At 40.3% G+C, this 16,784-nt stretch overlaps 1 protein-coding gene across 1 annotated transcript in view; it reads right to left on the bottom strand.

The window, feature by feature from the left end:
- DYTN (dystrotelin) overlaps positions 1-11,596 on the bottom strand; it is an 88,142-nt gene extending 76,546 nt beyond the window's left edge. The window contains exons 1-3 of the mRNA XM_060193403.1: positions 11,278-11,596; positions 7,654-7,690; positions 6,390-6,445 (exon numbers count right to left, since the gene is read on the bottom strand). Of these exons, the coding sequence (XP_060049386.1) occupies positions 6,390-6,445; positions 7,654-7,690; positions 11,278-11,596 (412 nt within the window). The remainder of the gene's footprint in view (positions 1-6,389; positions 6,446-7,653; positions 7,691-11,277) is intronic.
- Positions 11,597-16,784: the final 5,188 nt, after the last annotated feature.

Here is a 16,784-nt window from a genome sequence, read left to right as displayed (position 1 = left end):
GATGAGAATGAAAATTGAACCTGTCAATGCCTATGTTCAGCGGAGAAGCAATTACAGAAGCCAGACCTTCCACCTTCATAATGTCCCTTGGTTCCATACTCCCAGAGGGATAAAGAATAGGAAAGCTATCAAGGGAGGGGACAGGATACAGAGTTCTGGCGGTAGGAATTGTGTGGAATTGTACCCCTGTTATCCTAAAGTCTTGTAAATATTTTCATTTTATAAATAAAAATTTAAAAAAGAAAGGAACAAATGACTGCTGGGATGGGTGGATTCATAGTGCCAGCATCAAGTCCATCAATAACACTGGTGGCAAAAATAATAATAACTATTATTATTATAACATTCGTTTACTTTTTTTTCTGCCATCAACATCACTACAACCATAGCTAGAATTTCTGAGCACTTTTCAGGCACTCAGTTGTACTATCCTGTTTCATAGTCAGGAGAGAAAAGCCTAGAACATGCCTTTATTTCTTCCTTTCTTTCTTTCTCTTTCTTTATGAAAATTAGTTTTATTTTAAATTTATTTACTTATGTATTTTTTCATATTGCTGGCACCGAGCCCCAGCGATAACCCTGGAGGCAAAGAGAAAGAGAGAGAAAGAGAGAGAGAGAGAAAGAGGGAGAAGACACCTCTACACTACTCTACAACTTGTGAAACTATCCCTTTTCATGGTGTTCTCTTATGGTAACTGGAGGGCTTAAACCTGGATTCTCATTGATGGTAAAGTCTGTTCTCTTGGCTGAGCTATCTCTTGTCCCTTTCTTTTTCATAGTTTTATATTATCCCCCTTTACAGTCCATGTGTCTCAAGAGTTCACCCATCATTTTATTTTTTCTTTATTCTTTTTTTTAATTGCTTCATTGGAGGATTAATGGTTTACAGTCAACAGTAAAAAACAGTAGTTTGTACATGTATAACATTTCCCAGTTTTCCACATAACAGTTCAACCCCCACTTGGTCCTCCTCTGTCATCATATTCCAGGACCTGAACCCTCCCCTCCCCCATCCCCACCCTAGAGTCTTTTATTTTGGTGCAATACACCAACTCCAGTCCAAGTTTTGCTTAGAGTTTTCCCTTCTGGTCTTATTATTATTTTTTAAATTTTTATCTAGTTTGTCAGATAAATGGGGATTATATTGCTTCCTCATGAAGCCACTGTAAGGTGTAAGAAAACAGATGCTGTCTCTTTCTTCTACTGAGAACCCACCACTTAAACCTGTCTCACTGATACTCCAAGTTCCAGTTTTCATTTTAAGAGCCATATAACTATTTCACGGCAGGGCTTTTTGTTACCTAGCACTGAAATGATAAGTCCTCATCCTAGCTGGTAAATAGAATACTTAAAAGGATTCCAATGGCCACCAGTCTCCTATGATTTGTATTCACTAGAGCTAAGGTACTAAAAAGTATGAATTTAGTAAATATCACCTGGTTTGCTACTGTGTCAAGCCTTGCTTCTAAAAAGACTTATAGTTAATAACTTCATACACAAACCACTTGAGATCCAAGTGCCCATTATGTCTCAGGCACTATGCTGGATATTGGACATTATGGAAAATCAGTTTCTTTCAATGTCCAGAGAGGAGCAAGATCCAAGCTCAATATCTTATAATAATATAACATCCTACAGAGAGATGCAGACAATATTTCTTAGGGAAGTTGACATGAAAGCCTGCTCTTGAAAGAGAAATGGGCAATTTTCAAGAGATTCAGTGGGATGAAGGGATTAGAGAAATGGTGTCATGAATCTAGAGAATAGCACGTGCAAAGGCAGGAATGCCAAGAAGTTCAGTACAACTAGAAACTGTAAGGCAAGAGTTGGGGGAGACACAGGAAGTGATAGTGTGACTTCAGCAAGGTGTCTGTATTATTTTCCCAGCAGCAGGAATCTCATTCTAGAGAATGAGCTGTGAGTGAAAATAAAAGTAAGGGTTCATTTACATGATATAAGCCCAGATGAAAAAACTGATCATGTGCCAGCAAGGAGGAAAACATAATGAATTAAAAAAAATTGGAAAAATTTAAAAAATTCTGACCCGTAGTACAATAAAATTTGAAACGATCAACCTAAAAAAGAAAAAGTATCTACCATTGTGAAAGATGTTTTAAGTTTCTCCTAAATTTCATGTGGTCAAAGAGGAAGTCAAATTTAAAATTAGGCCCTATTTGGGGGTTATATGAGAGGTTCATCACTGGAATTAATTGATTTAATTACAAAGTAAGAATTTGAGGAAGAAAAGTAAATTAAATAAAAATTTGGCCATTCTGAAAGATGAAAAATAAAACTAAAAATGTAAAGCATCAGGAATGAGGAAGGGCTTACATTCACAGATAATGAACTTTAAATAGAAAAAAAAATGAAACATTTGGAAATAGACTAGAACAAAATACACAAAATAGCTGAAATAAATGTAACAAATAAAGTAAAATAAATCTAATAAATAAAATAAAATTAATAAAAGAAGACTTTTGAAAAATAGTTACCAAAGATAATTAGAGATGGCTTTCTGTTGGGTAGTATGCCAGCTCCCCCTGGCTTCTGCTTAACCATATGCCTATATAGGGATTGAATTGATCCCATTCAAAGCTTTGGTCTATTTACATAAATCACTTTTACATTTACATAAAGCACCACACTCCCTCCAGGGCATTGGTGGTTTAGTGGTAGAATTCTCACCTGCTCCACCCCCTCTCCTTGTCACACTCTGATCCTCTCCTTGTCACACCCTGATTTTCACCAGTCACTTTTCTCTCCACCCTCTCTGCGTCACATCCTGTTCACACCCTACTTGGGAAGTATATATAAAGACAACATTGTTCGTTTTAGTTAGTTGTTAGTTTAGTCTAGCTTGGTATAGATTGCGCTGCGTCCTACATGAATAAAGAGATACTGCGTACAGCTCAACCATGAGTCCCTGGTCATCTGTCTCCCGTCAGTGAAGCTCAGCCCGACAGCTTTCCAGGTGAATTCTTTATAATTTTCAAGTAGTAGGGAAAATCCCTGATAATTAATTTAAAAATTGACAGGAGAAACTTTCATATTTATTTTAGGAGGCTACTTGTACCAAGAGCTAGTAACATTCTATGTTACTAACTTATCCCAAGGAGAAAAGTCACTAAATTCTGAGTTGAAACTTTGAGGGAAATTGACTGAGGGAAAAGTCTCATTTTTCCTCGAGAAGATTCTTTCACTTTTGCCTTTGCTGAGCAGACCCTAAAAAACGGGACAAGAGACTACTCATTGAATGTCACTGGCTGAAATATGTGTGGCATGATAATTTATGACAACAATAATTTCTATTTCTTGCATCAGTGAGAGAAGTTAAAGGATGAAAAGGCCATGTTTCCATGTCCTTTCCTATGTGGGCCCCAAGGTCTAAGCTCTCTTTTTTTTTTTTTAATTCCTTTGAGTGATTTAATAGCCTCTTTGTATTGAAGAGACCAGCCTGAAATTAACCACACTCAGACCTCAGAAGGAAAGGTCTGTGACAGAATCAGTGATAACTATCAGTCTTCAGTGTAAGGTACATAAGTAGCTATGCTTTCAGCTAGAACTCCCAAACAAGCTTTCAAAGCAAAATAGATGCCCAGGCTTACTAGAAGAAAACTGAATGGATTTTCCATGGGGCACAGAACAGGTTCCCTCTAGAGGGATTTTATTAAATAAATAACACCTGGGATTCCCACTTCCTGAATGTTCACATCTCCCACCCTCACCCCCACAACACTCACATACTTGCTAGAATCTTCTTTGCCTTTACAAACCAGTCTTGGTTTCAATGTTGTTCTAGCCATAGCTCTCTGTTTTTGAGAGGGAGAGAGTCTGATGCTTAGCATGGTATTGGAAGACTTCCATCTAGGACTCTAGGATTTGGAAGTTGTTGCCTGGGTGAAAGGGATACCAGACACCAAACTTGGCAAGGATGCTGGCATCCAGTCTTGACATGGAGACCCACACCTTTTAGTGGACACCAAAAGCAAAGAGCATAGCAAGTGGGGAAGACGATAGCACTTCAGCTGTTCAAGATAAAAAACAAACAAACAACAACAACAAACCTTAGAAGAGGTTACTGTCTCCAAAAGATGACTCCTTCCTAGACTTATTTCAGCCTAAATTTCACGCCAAACGTACAATGGTTTGGAAAAAGATGGTTTTTATATTCTTGGGCATAAAAGGTTCTTAGTGAATGGGCTGAACCAGGTCAGCGGCATTGATAATGTCCTGTAAGGACCATGAGGTTCTCTGTGAACAGGTGAAGACCTACTGCAGGTGAACATAGGATGCCAGTCAGAATGTAACTCACCAACAGCTTGCCAGAAAATCCTCAACATCATTATTATTTTCTTTTTCTTTGAACAGATGCAGCCATCTCAAAGAACCTACAATCAGTCTTTTGTCATTTACCATTTCCTTATATTTAAAAAAAATATCTAGTCCTCAGGTGAAAGTCTATGGTTTGAATATGGGAGAAGTCACACCTCTATTCACTGTCTAGACAAGGAAAACAGACAGTGAGTGGCTTGTGAAAGTTATTTGCCAAAGTATAATGCCCAACATCAATTTTTTTTTCCCTTCTGGAAACTGGCCAGATTTCTTGCCCTGGTTCCTCTCAGTTGCACCAAATGAATGCAGAGAATCAGCAAACCAGGGACTCTGCTGGCTCCCAGATGCTATTCTTGGTGGAAGAGTGATTCTGTAACTCCTCTGCCATCTGGCCCATCACATTCCTGTCAGATTATGTTTTGCAGTGTCATCTGATGAAGTTATGCAGCATAACATGGCAAGCTGTGGTACAGTACAAAGTGGGAAATGAATGAGAATCCCAGGTGATTCACCAGTAGCTTTCCTTTCTCCAATCTGCCTCTGTTTCCTCCATACTGGCTGAACTATCCTCACGACAGGAAGGAATTGCTGCTCTATGTAACAAATTGAAAGCTATGAAGAAAGTCATCTCTAGTGCTTAAGGAAATAGCACCAACGACACATGATCTTGTTCAGGAAAAACAATGACATGACTGGGAAACAAAGTTTGCTTAAAAACAATTCTCATTTTGTGCTTAGCTAAATAAATCAGTGTCATTTTCTACAAACTGAAATACAAGTGATAAAATATCTTCTAAATGTTCACCATCTAGTTTAATTGTACAGAGATAACCACTTAAGGGCACTGTTACTCAAGTGAAGCCCCCAGTGGGGGGCCTCTGCACAGCCTGAAAACTTGTTAGAAAGTACATTCCTGGGAGATGGGAAGTAGCGCAGCGGGTTAAGCACAGGTGGCGCAAAGCTCAAGGACCGGCATAAAGATCCCAGTTCAAGCCCCCGGCTCCCCACCTACAGGGGAGTCGCTTCATAGGCAGTGAAGCAGGTCTGCAGGTGTCTTTCTCTCCCCCTCTCTGTCTTCCCCATCTCTCTCCACTTCTCTCTGTCCTAGCAAACAGCTATAACAACAACAACAATAAAACAACAAGGGCAACAAAAGGGAATAAAGAAAGGAAGATTTAGAAAGAAAGAAAGAAAGAAAGAAAGAAAGAAAGAAAGAAAGAAAGAGTGTTCCCTGACTCACTCTAGACCACTGAGTCACATACTCTGATCCCCAAGACTTGGGAAATCCTCCTAGTGATACTGCCCACATTAAATTTGGGGAGCACCCTTCTGAGGAGAGAAAACTGAGCTTTGAATGAATTATCTATTGCACTGTGTCAAGCCCTGGTTTGGGAAATTTAAGCATCAGCTAAATCATCCATAAATTGTCTTCCACAAAGCACATATAAATAACATGAGGTTTATATATATATAAATTAGCTACGTTAACAACCTAGTTTTCAGCTTGGGGGATAAGACTGCTACTGAATCCAGCAATAAATGTGCCAAAGGCCAATCCTTGGAATTACTGGTGTTCAGAGATGATGGGAGACAGGGGACTTCATTTCCTCAGACCCATTTATCAAACACCCGCATAGTGACAGCTATGAGACCTTTCTCCCAACTTTGGACCCACACAACTGTGTGAATCTACTCTGACATAAAAGTATTTTCAGTGATGCCATTTTAATACCAAAATCTGTAGATGTCTGAGATATGCTATACTACCTTTTGTTCATTTGACTAGCAAATTAAAATGTAGTTCTATTGCAATCAAATCTTCCATTAAAATTTATTTGGTGCTTTGAAGAAAACAGGTCAAATGCTCCTTAATACAATATTAATTTCTGTTGAGAGATGAGAGGAAGCATTTTTAGTCTCACAATATTTTCTTTCTCAGCCATAAATTTTCTTTCTCAGTCATAAACTCCTCTGCAACTCAGAAGTCTGAAAACACGACCTCTTTATGTAGTTCTCTTTGTTTACAAACTGCTCCGAAACTTGATGCTAACACTCACCTTGTTTATCTGGATCCATTTCAGGGAATCCTTGAATGGCAAGGGAGTCTGCGTAGCTGGAAATGAAACCATATTTATGCAGAAGGCTTTGCAATGGAAAAGGTAGGAATGGTGGAACAAAACAACTGAAAAACTTAAGTAATTTCCCCTGTGAACAAGGAAAGTGAGGTGTAGGGGCATTGTGAAGTCTCTGGGGAGAATTAAAAAAAGGAAAAAAAAGGAACAGAGGCGCAGAGTCTTCTAATGCTAGCTACGCTCTAGGGATTTAGAGCTGTCGTAGAAACTTGAGAGTGACTCCTGAAGCCAATACTTTATCATTTTTGTAGTGAACGAGGCTCACTTTTCAAGAAAAAGCAAATTTCCTTGAACCTTAAAGAACAAATTTTGCGGTCAGGTAGTGGCGCACTTAGTACTATGCGCAAGGACCAAGCAAGGATCCAGTTCCGGTTCCCACCCATGTTTCCCACCTGCAGTGGGAACACTTCACGAGGAGTGAAAAAGGTCTGCAGGTGACTGACTATCTTTCTCTCTTTCTCTCTACCTCCCCCTCCTCTGTCAGTTTCTCTCTGTGTCTGATCCAGTTAAATGGAAAAAAGAAAGAAAAGGAAAGGCTGCCAGGGCCCCCTGGAGGAAGAAAAAAAAAGTTCTGAAAACTTAAATTCTCCAAACTAAATTTCTCATCATTACTATGCACTCAAATGCTCAGCTCTCTTTCCCATACAGGGTGATTTGTTACTTTATTTTTTTAAAGAGTAGTTAAAAAAAACAGAATGAAAATGTTTCATTTTGCAACGATTGTTGAAACTCTCTCCTGAGCTATACCTACCTGTGTAATAATTGGATCACACTATGAAAAACTTCACCTGATTCTTAAAGAAGACATTTCTTAGCATGATCATTTGAAAACTCCTTTATAAAGTTTAATAAAATTAAATTTAAGTTAATAGAGGCAAAAGTTATCGGGGCAGATAACACTTAGCAAAGAAACTAAAGCAAAAACTGGAACTGGTTATATTAGTTTGTCAAAAATATAATAGTAATAGTGACGATACCAGATTTGCCCTAAAACTAGGAAGGTTCCAAATATACTCAAGTGAGATTTGTTTTTGCTAAGTTTAGCAAGAGATACCAGGTTTCTTCCTAGAAATGTATGGAAGCTCTTTTGAGCTTTTCCTGAATTCTACATGATTCTAGAAGGGTCCAGCCTCCTACTCAGTCAAAGGTGCAACTAGAGAAAGTCTTTCTACCTCTATCAGGTCCTTACCATTCCTCGTTTCCTTGGAGAAGTTCAGCTAAGCATTCTGTATAAATTATATAGCAGATTCAGAGGAAGGAAGAGTTGAGTAGCAAGAGATGTGCAGGTGTGGTGCTCCTATGGAGAGCTGAGAGCTCATTCTGCCTGCCCAGCAACTGTGTGTATCACATTGACGTTTGAGCCTGCACCATTTTTAAGGGCTGAAGGACGTGCATTCATTAGTAATAAGGACCTTGAATAATTTAAGCCCCTGCTTGTATCTCTGTTTCAAAGGGTTATTTCTGTACTAATTTCAAGTGTAGGAAAGACTAAATAAATAAATAAATAACCCACCTCCCAGGTGACATGGAAAACAAATGGTACCACAGAGATTAGGAAGCAGTAAGAAGGGTTCCACATCCCAGATCACAACCATTTTACTAAATGATCCAGTTAAAGGATCATTTAGCCTAGAAACAGTTAAACTAATTTGATTAATTCTTTTATAAATTCAGAGGTATGGTTACACTCTTAAAATATTTCAAATAGAAGGCTGGGGAGACAGCATTGTTGTTATGAAAAAGACTTTCATGCCTGAGGCTCCAAGGTCCAGATCTGTGCAGTGCTCTGGTCTCAGCCTTTCTCTCTGTATCTTTCACCTTAAAAACTAGTAAATTAAATATTTATAAAACCTCATGAACTATTAAAAATCAAATATAATGCAAGTCTTTTAAAAGATAATAATAATCTTTTATGAAAGCAAATTTCCTCTTAAATCTTAGGTATAATCTCAAAATATATTTTTTATGAAACTTGCATTAAAATGAACTTGTGCTGACCCTTTTAGAACAATGATATCACAAAAACAAAATGTGTAATATTTTCAGGCTGTGGAGGAAGTAGAAAATAGATTTTTCACATGCCTTTTTCACAAGTGATAGAAACCTATGCTCAGGTATCTTACTCCTTAAGCTGTATCTGTAGTGGCAGGATATCCAGGGTCTTAACTAACACACTTAGTACAATTATGACAAGTGGGCACTATCCCACAGAATGTTCCACAGAAAACTATGTTTTGAAAAAAGAGTCTGGTATCCAAGAACAATTAGTTTCTTCTTCTTCTTTTTTTTTCTGCCAGGGTTTTTCTTTTGGTTTTTTTAAAGATTTTATTTATTTATGAGAAAGATAGGAGGAGAGAGAGAAAGAACCAGACATGTGCTACCAGGGATTGAACTCATGACCTCAAGCTTGAGAGTCCAATGCTTTACCTACTATATCACCTCCCAGACCATCCAGGATTTTCTTGTCTGTACAGTTTCACCTTTTCAGTAGACTGTATCCACCCCCTCAAAAAAAAGAGGATGAGAGACAGAGTATAAGAGAGAGAGATGGAGAGGAAAGACACTACAGCATTATTTGTCCATTTATGAACCTTTCCCCTTAGCATCATGTTCCCATGGGGTTGTTAGGGACATAAGCAAATGGTTCCTTTTCTAAATTTTTTTCTATTACCTTTATTTATTTATTGGATAGAGACAGCTGGAAATTGAGAGGGAAGGGGGATAGAGAGGAAGAGAGGCAGAGAGACACCTGTAGCACTACTTCACCACTCGCAAAGCTTCCCCCCCTGCAGGTGGGGACCTGGGACACAAACCTTGGTCCTTACACATTGTAATGTGCACTCAACCAGGTGTGCCACCACCAAGCCTCAAACAGTTCCTTTAAAAAAATTATTTTTCTCCTTTCCTCTCCTTTCCTTTCCTTTCCTCTCCTTTCCTCCTCTTTCCTCTCCTCTCCTCTCCTCTCCTCTCCTCTCCTCTCCTCTCCTCTCCTCTCCTCTCCTTTGCTTTCTTTTTTACCTCCAGGATTATCACTGGGTTCAGTGCCAGTACTACAAACCCACTGTTCCTGGTGGCTATTTTATTAGACAGAACAGAGAGAAATTGAGAGGGGAGGGTGAGATAGAGATGGAGGAAGGAAGATAGACATCTGCAGACCTGCCTCACCGCTTGTGAAGCATCCATGATTCAGGAGGAGATCCAGGGGCTCAAATCTGGATCCTTGTGCTTGGTACTATATGCACTTGCTTAACTGGGTGCACCACCACTAGGCCCCATAAGTAGAGGTTTTTGTGCATGGAAAATGGTATGCTCCATCTGGTGAGCTATCTTCAGGTTCCTGTTCCTTTTCTTTGAAAACTTAACTATATCACACTGTTGGTTTTTGAAAGAAAGAAAATTGACACTTGGATCTTTTTTCAAAATGAATATTTAATAGTAATGAAGCAAGAATGAATAAAGAGGAATGGGCTGACACCCTCTCATTTGCCTTTCTCTAGATAAATCATATTTATTTTCTAGAGTAGAGAAGACAACAAAGAAGAGGGAAATTTTGTCTCACATGAAATCTGCACCTGAGCACTGCAGACTCAGAACTGAAATTCCAGAAAATCTCCATCAAGACAACAGAGAGAGGTTAGAATATTTTCCTGAAAACTGCCCTGTGAGATCTGAGCAGATCTCTGGTGTTGATTAATTAAGTGAATCAAGAATCCTGGTACCCCAAAGAAAAAGTCTGAAGTCCATGTTAAAAACAGAGTAATTAAAAAGACAAATACTTTTAAGCCCATGAGAATTAAGTTTGATGAGTGGAAAGTAATTTAAGCAAACAGGCAGTTGGAAGTACTCAGCTTTTAGCCTGGCTGTTTTTAGACAGAGTCAGATACAATTTCTTAGCCCCGGTTTGGTTTCACTTACTGCTGTTAACAAGCTGATGTTACTGGTTTCAGTTATATGACTGGTCACATTCACATTACACTTTCTGTTCTTTCACAGAATGTTTGTGCTGTAAATCCAAATCAGTTACTGAAATTTTACGTCATCATAGATAAGTGATAAAGTAGCAAGTTTGTTTGTGTGTGACAGTAGTTTTTGTACTGGGCAGTTGGCACAGCCTTTCTGTTATGAAACACAGTGGTTCCCCTCAGAGAAAACAGATGGAAGAGGAGTCAGCCTTCTCATATAGCAAGCCTTCACTCACATGTTTGAACATAGAACTTTTATACCAGCCAGAGACTGGGTAACTACTCTTCCATATAATTTTTTTTCTTTATTAGGGTATTAATGTTTTACACTCAACATTAAATACAATAGTTCATATATGTTTAACATTTCTCGGTTTTCCACATAACAATATAACACCCACTAGGTCCTCTGTCATCCTTTTCCAGGACCTGTACTCTCCCCCGCCCCACACACACACCCCAGAGTCTTTTACTTTGGTGCAATACACCAACTCCAGTCCAGGTTCTGCTTAGTGTTTTCTCTTCTGATGTTGTTTTTCAACTTCTGCTTGTGAGTGAGATCATCCCATATTCATCCTTCTGTTTCTGACTTATTTCATGTAACATGATTTCTTCAAGCTCCATCCAAGATGAAGTGAAGTCACCATTTATAAGAGCTAAGTAGTATCCTGTTGTGTATATATACCATAAATTGCTCAGTCACTCATCTGTTGTTGGAAACCTGGGTTGCTTCTAGGAGTAACCACTCTTTTCTGTGCATAGCTGCTGTGTTTTGAGGTAGCTGGGTGCACTGTTTACTGTCTTTTAATTCTTCATACATATGTTTTGTAGGGCTATGTGATGTATTATACCTGTAAATAAAGAAGAAAATGAGGCCACATGGGTGTGATTATCATTTAATAGAGGAGTGTCAGTAGTGAAGATAACCAAGAACAGATCCTTGCAGTACTCAGTATCATGAGGAACAAAAAGAAAAAGCAGGAAGATACTGAGAACCAATGGGGCCCTTAATGCAGATAAGTAGGAAGAACACCTGAGTGTTTTGTCCAAGAAGGCAAGTGAAGAAAGTGTACCAGAGAAGATGATCAACCATGTCAACACTGCTGCTGAATCAGCACGACAGGGAGGATCACAGGAGTTTTCAAACATCAAGGCAATTGCAGAGGACATGGATGGAAGCTTGGTTTGATGGCATTACTTTACTGTGACTGTTGCACATTATTCCTAAGCAAGGTCAATTTTCTAGAATTGGGAAGTGCAGATCACCCCAGGTCCCCTGCTTCCTTGGCCACTGGTGGCAAGGATTAGAGAGGCCCCTGGGGGTCACAGGGTGGCTCTGGTGACAAGGGTGTAGTGCTCAGAGAGACACACACAGCCAGTCAGCTCTGGAATAAGCCTCTGAGGGATGACTCATTTATTGAGGGATACAAGCAAGTAGATATACCCACACTCCAGAGAGAAGGTTGAGGTAATCATTGACCCATACACAATGCATAGCTACATCTTGACCTACAAAGCATTTGATCACAGCTGAAAAGTCACTTAATAAGGCTTGGTCATGAGCCCACAATGCATTTTTCTCTAAGGGTAAATTACAAGCACCTCCAGGCAAGGGGGAAGGGAGCAGTTGAGTAAAACCAGAGTATTTTCAGTGGGTTACAAGTTGGCTATACACATAATTCATGGCCTTTGCTTTAAGGGGATGGAGCAGCATGTACAGAAAGGTGCCCCGTCCGGGGAAGCCCATCCATCATAAGTTCATGAGATCAGGAGGGACCTGCTTAACTTGCCCCTCCCACCCCCACCCAGGAAAGGAGATCAATTCAGGGTCAACCCACTCAGACTCTCATGGAAATAATGGCTTGGACTTCCCAGAGAGTGGGCCCCTTCCCCACAGGGAAGCATGCCTACAGGAAAGGAGGAGAGAGTTAGCTAATCCTTGGATTCTAACACAGATGTGATGGGCCTAGAGCTCTAATAGATCCCTCTCTCCACCATAAGTGGTCCTTTCCATCAGAAGCATCATCATAAGTTCTCTTGGGCCACTCCAGGAATTTTTCCTCCTTACACAGTAGCAATGGTAGGGACTGCCCCACTCTCCAAAGGGAGGCTGGGCCATTCTACCCTGTCACTCGAGGAAGACAGGTCTGAAAATGAGTGCTGCAGAATGTCTACATGCTGTAGAATGTGACAATGGACTGTGAACACAGACTGACAGGGACTCAGAGGTTACATAGGGTCCTGTGCTAACCATGAATATATATAGGCCTATAGGGTCAGGTTGATGGGGTAAACAGTTAATTTTATTCATGGATTTTCTTTCTTTCTTTTTTAAATTGTATTTATTTATTTTTAAATATTTATTTCCTTTTTGTTGTCCTTGTTATAGTTATTATTGTTGTTGATGTCATCATTGTTGTATAGGACAGAGAGAAATGGAGAGAAGAGGGGAAGACACAGAGGGGGAGAGAAAGATAGACACCTGCAGACCTGCTTCACCACTTGTGAGTCGACTCCCCTGCAGGTGGGGAGCTGGGAGCTCGAACTGGGATTCTTATTCCGGTCCTTGCTCTTCATGCCACATGTGCTTAACCCTCTGCACTACCGCCTGACTCCCTATTCATGGATTTTCTTTAAGTTTGGGAGTTAGTCTCTGCCCTAGAAATGCAGACTCCTAGTTCTAATCTTAACTATGACACCTTACCAGTCAATATTTTTGTCTGCCTCCAGGTTAATTATCAAACTGAAGCAAAAACTAGGAAAGTCATGGGCCCCTATGGAAATACCTAATATAGAATTCCTAGCTTCTTTCTACCCTAAGATCCCTATTCTCATTAGTTCTTTATCTTACTTTTTTGGTTCCTATTTATTAATCATTTTGTTCTGCTATTTTATTGCCTTTCAGCCACCAAGTTGCAGATGCTACCATGATTCTATCCTGACTTTCTTGGGCAGATGACCTCACCAATATGTCCCACAACTTGACCTCCCCCACTAGGGAAAGATAGAAACAACGTGGAGGTATGGATCAACCTGCCAACACCCATGTTCAGCAAAGAAGCAATTACAGAAGCCAGAACTCCCACTGAATTTTGGTCCATACTCCCAGAGTGGAACAATGATAGGGGAAGATGACCAGAAGGCTCTGAACTCCAATTCCATCAATACCCAGAGAGAGAAGAGGAAAAAAGGAAGGATATTTGAAATAGTAGTAATAGGTGTAGGTGTGACTTAGAAAGGAAGAGAAGGCAAGACCATAGGGAAAAAAAATTAGTAAATATATATATAAATATAGACAGATAGTTATAGAAACAATAGTGAACCCATACCTGCAACCTTGTTTTTTTATTATTATCTTTATTTATTTGATAGAGACAGCCAGAAATCAAGAAGAAAGGGGGAGATAGAGAGAGAGATACCTGCAGCCCTGCTTCACCACTCATAAAGCTCCTCCCCAGCAGGTGGGAGCCGAGAGCTTGAACTTGGGTCCTTGTACATTGTAACATGTGTGCTCAATCAGCTGCACCACCATCTGGCTCCCCATATCTGTAACCTTGTGGGAACCACTGCAGTTTCCAGTGGAGAGAATGAAAATTGTTAGATTCCAACAGACTTAATTTTGTTGCAGAACTTTTCCCCACTGTTGCCTCCCAGGTGCAAGTGGCGACATAATTTTGGTGGTGGGAATAGTGCAGAATTATACTCCTGTTATCTTACAATTTAAAAAATATATTTTTATTTATAATTGACTAGAGACAGAGGGGAAATTGAGAGGGGAGGGAGAGATAGATAAGGAAAGAGCTAAAGAGACACCCGCAGCCCTGCTTCATCACTCCTGAAGCAGACCCTCTCAGGCGGGGACTAGGAGCTCGAACCTGGTTCCCTGTGCATTTAACCAGGTGTGCCACTGTCTGGCACCATCTTATACTTTTGTAAATCAATATTAAGTCACTAACAATTTTTTTTCCCTCCAGGGTTATTGCTGGGCGTGGTGCCTGCACCATGAATCCACAGCTCCTGGAGGCCATTTTTTCCCCTTTTTGTTGCCCTTGTTGTTGTAGCCTCTTTGTGGTTATTATTATTGCCATTGTTGATGTTTTTCATTGTTGGATAGGACAGAGAGAAATGGAGAGAGGAGGGGAAGACAGAGAGGGGGAGAGAAAGACACCTGCAGACCTGCTTCACCACCTGTGAAGCGACTCCCCTGCAGGTGGGGAGCTGGGGGCTTGAACCAGGATCCTTATGCCGGTCCCTGCACTTTGCATGACATGCGCTTAACCCACTGTGCCACCGCCCGACCCCGTCACTAATAAAATTTTAAAAAAGGAAGGAAGGAAGGAAGGAAGGAAGGAAGGAAGGAAGGAAGGAAGGAAGGAAGGAAGGAGAGAGAAAGAAAGAAATAGAAAGAAAGAGAGAGAGCGCGGAGATGGAGTGTGTGTGTGTGTACTGTGCAAAGCCCCTGTTTATGCTTCCTCTGTATAGAAGTATGTTTCTTTAGACCAATGAAGTGAGAAAGTTGTGATTAGATGTCTCTGTGGGTTCATTATTTCTGCCCAGAAGAAATTAATATGAGGCAAGAGCAGCTGCTCACTTTCGGGAGGGTTACCAGTTTCACTTCCAGCAACTCAGCTGCAAGCTTGAGCAACCTTTCTGTGTCCTCTACAGAAAGAGTAAGAGTTCAGCTCTGGGCCAGCGCCATTTTATAGCTCTAGATGCCCCTGCTTATGCCAGCAAACTGGTAAGTGAAGGTTACAGATGACATTATTTCCCACTTGCACCAGGGAGGCAATAGTGGGGAGAAGTTCTGCAACCAAATTCAGTTGGTTGGAATCCAACAATTTTCATCTTGTTGAAAGGAAAGGAAATAAATAATGGGTTGGCCAACGGAGGGCAGGTTACCCCCACTGTACCAGCCTAAAGAGGCATCATTCAGTGAGAGAGAAGGGTTGGGGACACTCCAGTCAGGGTGGATAGTATGGAGACACAGCACACCCACAGCCCATGAGATGGTGACAAGTGTTGGATGACACCAAGAGGATTGACAAATCCAGAAATGGAATTCAGACTAAATTATTGGGAATGTAGGTCCCTAGAAAAAGAATTAAGAAGGTGCCATTCATTGGAGATGACAGTGCAATTGGGGAAATGTAGGTTTTGAGCCTCGCTGAGAGAAGTCAATTGTGTAAACCAGCCAATTACATGTTTATTCTTGGAATAAATAATGACACAGGTGAAGAGCTTTGTATAATACACATGTGTTTATTTATTCATAGATTTATTTAGTGGGAGAGCCCAGGGCCTAATGCATGTATGATTTAATCACTCCAGGTGACTCGTTCCCATTCCTATAGAGAAACAGAAATGCAGAGAGAAGGGGAGACACCGATTCAACAGGTTTCTTCCATTTGCTACAGAACCTCCCAAGTGGCACTGGGGTTTGAACCTGTATCATGCACATGGCAATGCAGTCATCCTACCTGATGAACTATCTCTCTAGCTCTGGATAACTCTGGACTCTCCCCAAATCCAACTACTAAGACTCCTTACTTGCATAAGTGTTGATGAAGACACATTTTGTATGCTGTGTGTATTATATACCATATTTGTACCATAAAGTAAGTTAGAGAGGGAAGAAACTGTTACTAAAATCACCGGGATGAGAAAGTACATTGATGTCACAATACTGTCACAGTACTTTATCTGCCAACACTATATATTGGCATGATTTATTTATAAGAAAGTCCAATAATGAGTGGGCCCACCTAGTTCAAACCTGTGTTGTTCAGGGTCATTACTATAGTTCTATGCCTAGTCATTGGCTACAAGATACAGAAATCACAACCGACAGTTGTTTAGACATAAAGCTATTTAGTTAACAGAAATTCTGAAGTTGGTCTAGGGGTTGGTTCAGAGATACTTTGACATTATTGAAGGCTCAGGCCAAGGCACGAACCTTTTTCTCTTTCCACACTGCTACCTTTTCAGTGATGAAATGGTAATAACATTTCTTCTCATGCTCACAAGATGGTTGCCAAAGCTACAAGTACTGCATCCTTTCTTTCTTTCTTTCTGGTATATGGTGGTGCTAGGGATTGAACCTGGGACCATTGATGCTTGAAAAGCTTTTTGCATAACCACTGTTATCTCCTCAGCCTTCACCACCACCAAGTACTACATCCTTATTAAAAGGCATTTGACCAGACCAATCACCGGTGACTGGGACCAGATATCTCTATTAAGATCCATGCCCATGCTGTGTGTGACCTAGGTTCGAGTCCAGTATCCACTATATTTAAGTGTTGTGATCTCCTTCACTCTCTGCCTGTCTCTCTATAAAAATTCATGCAACTAAGGTTGG

The sequence above is a fragment of the Erinaceus europaeus genome, chromosome 7 (assembly GCF_950295315.1).
Source record: "Erinaceus europaeus chromosome 7, mEriEur2.1, whole genome shotgun sequence".
Lineage (NCBI taxonomy): Eukaryota > Metazoa > Chordata > Mammalia > Eulipotyphla > Erinaceidae > Erinaceus > Erinaceus europaeus.
This window is presented reverse-complemented; position numbering and strand designations above follow the sequence as displayed.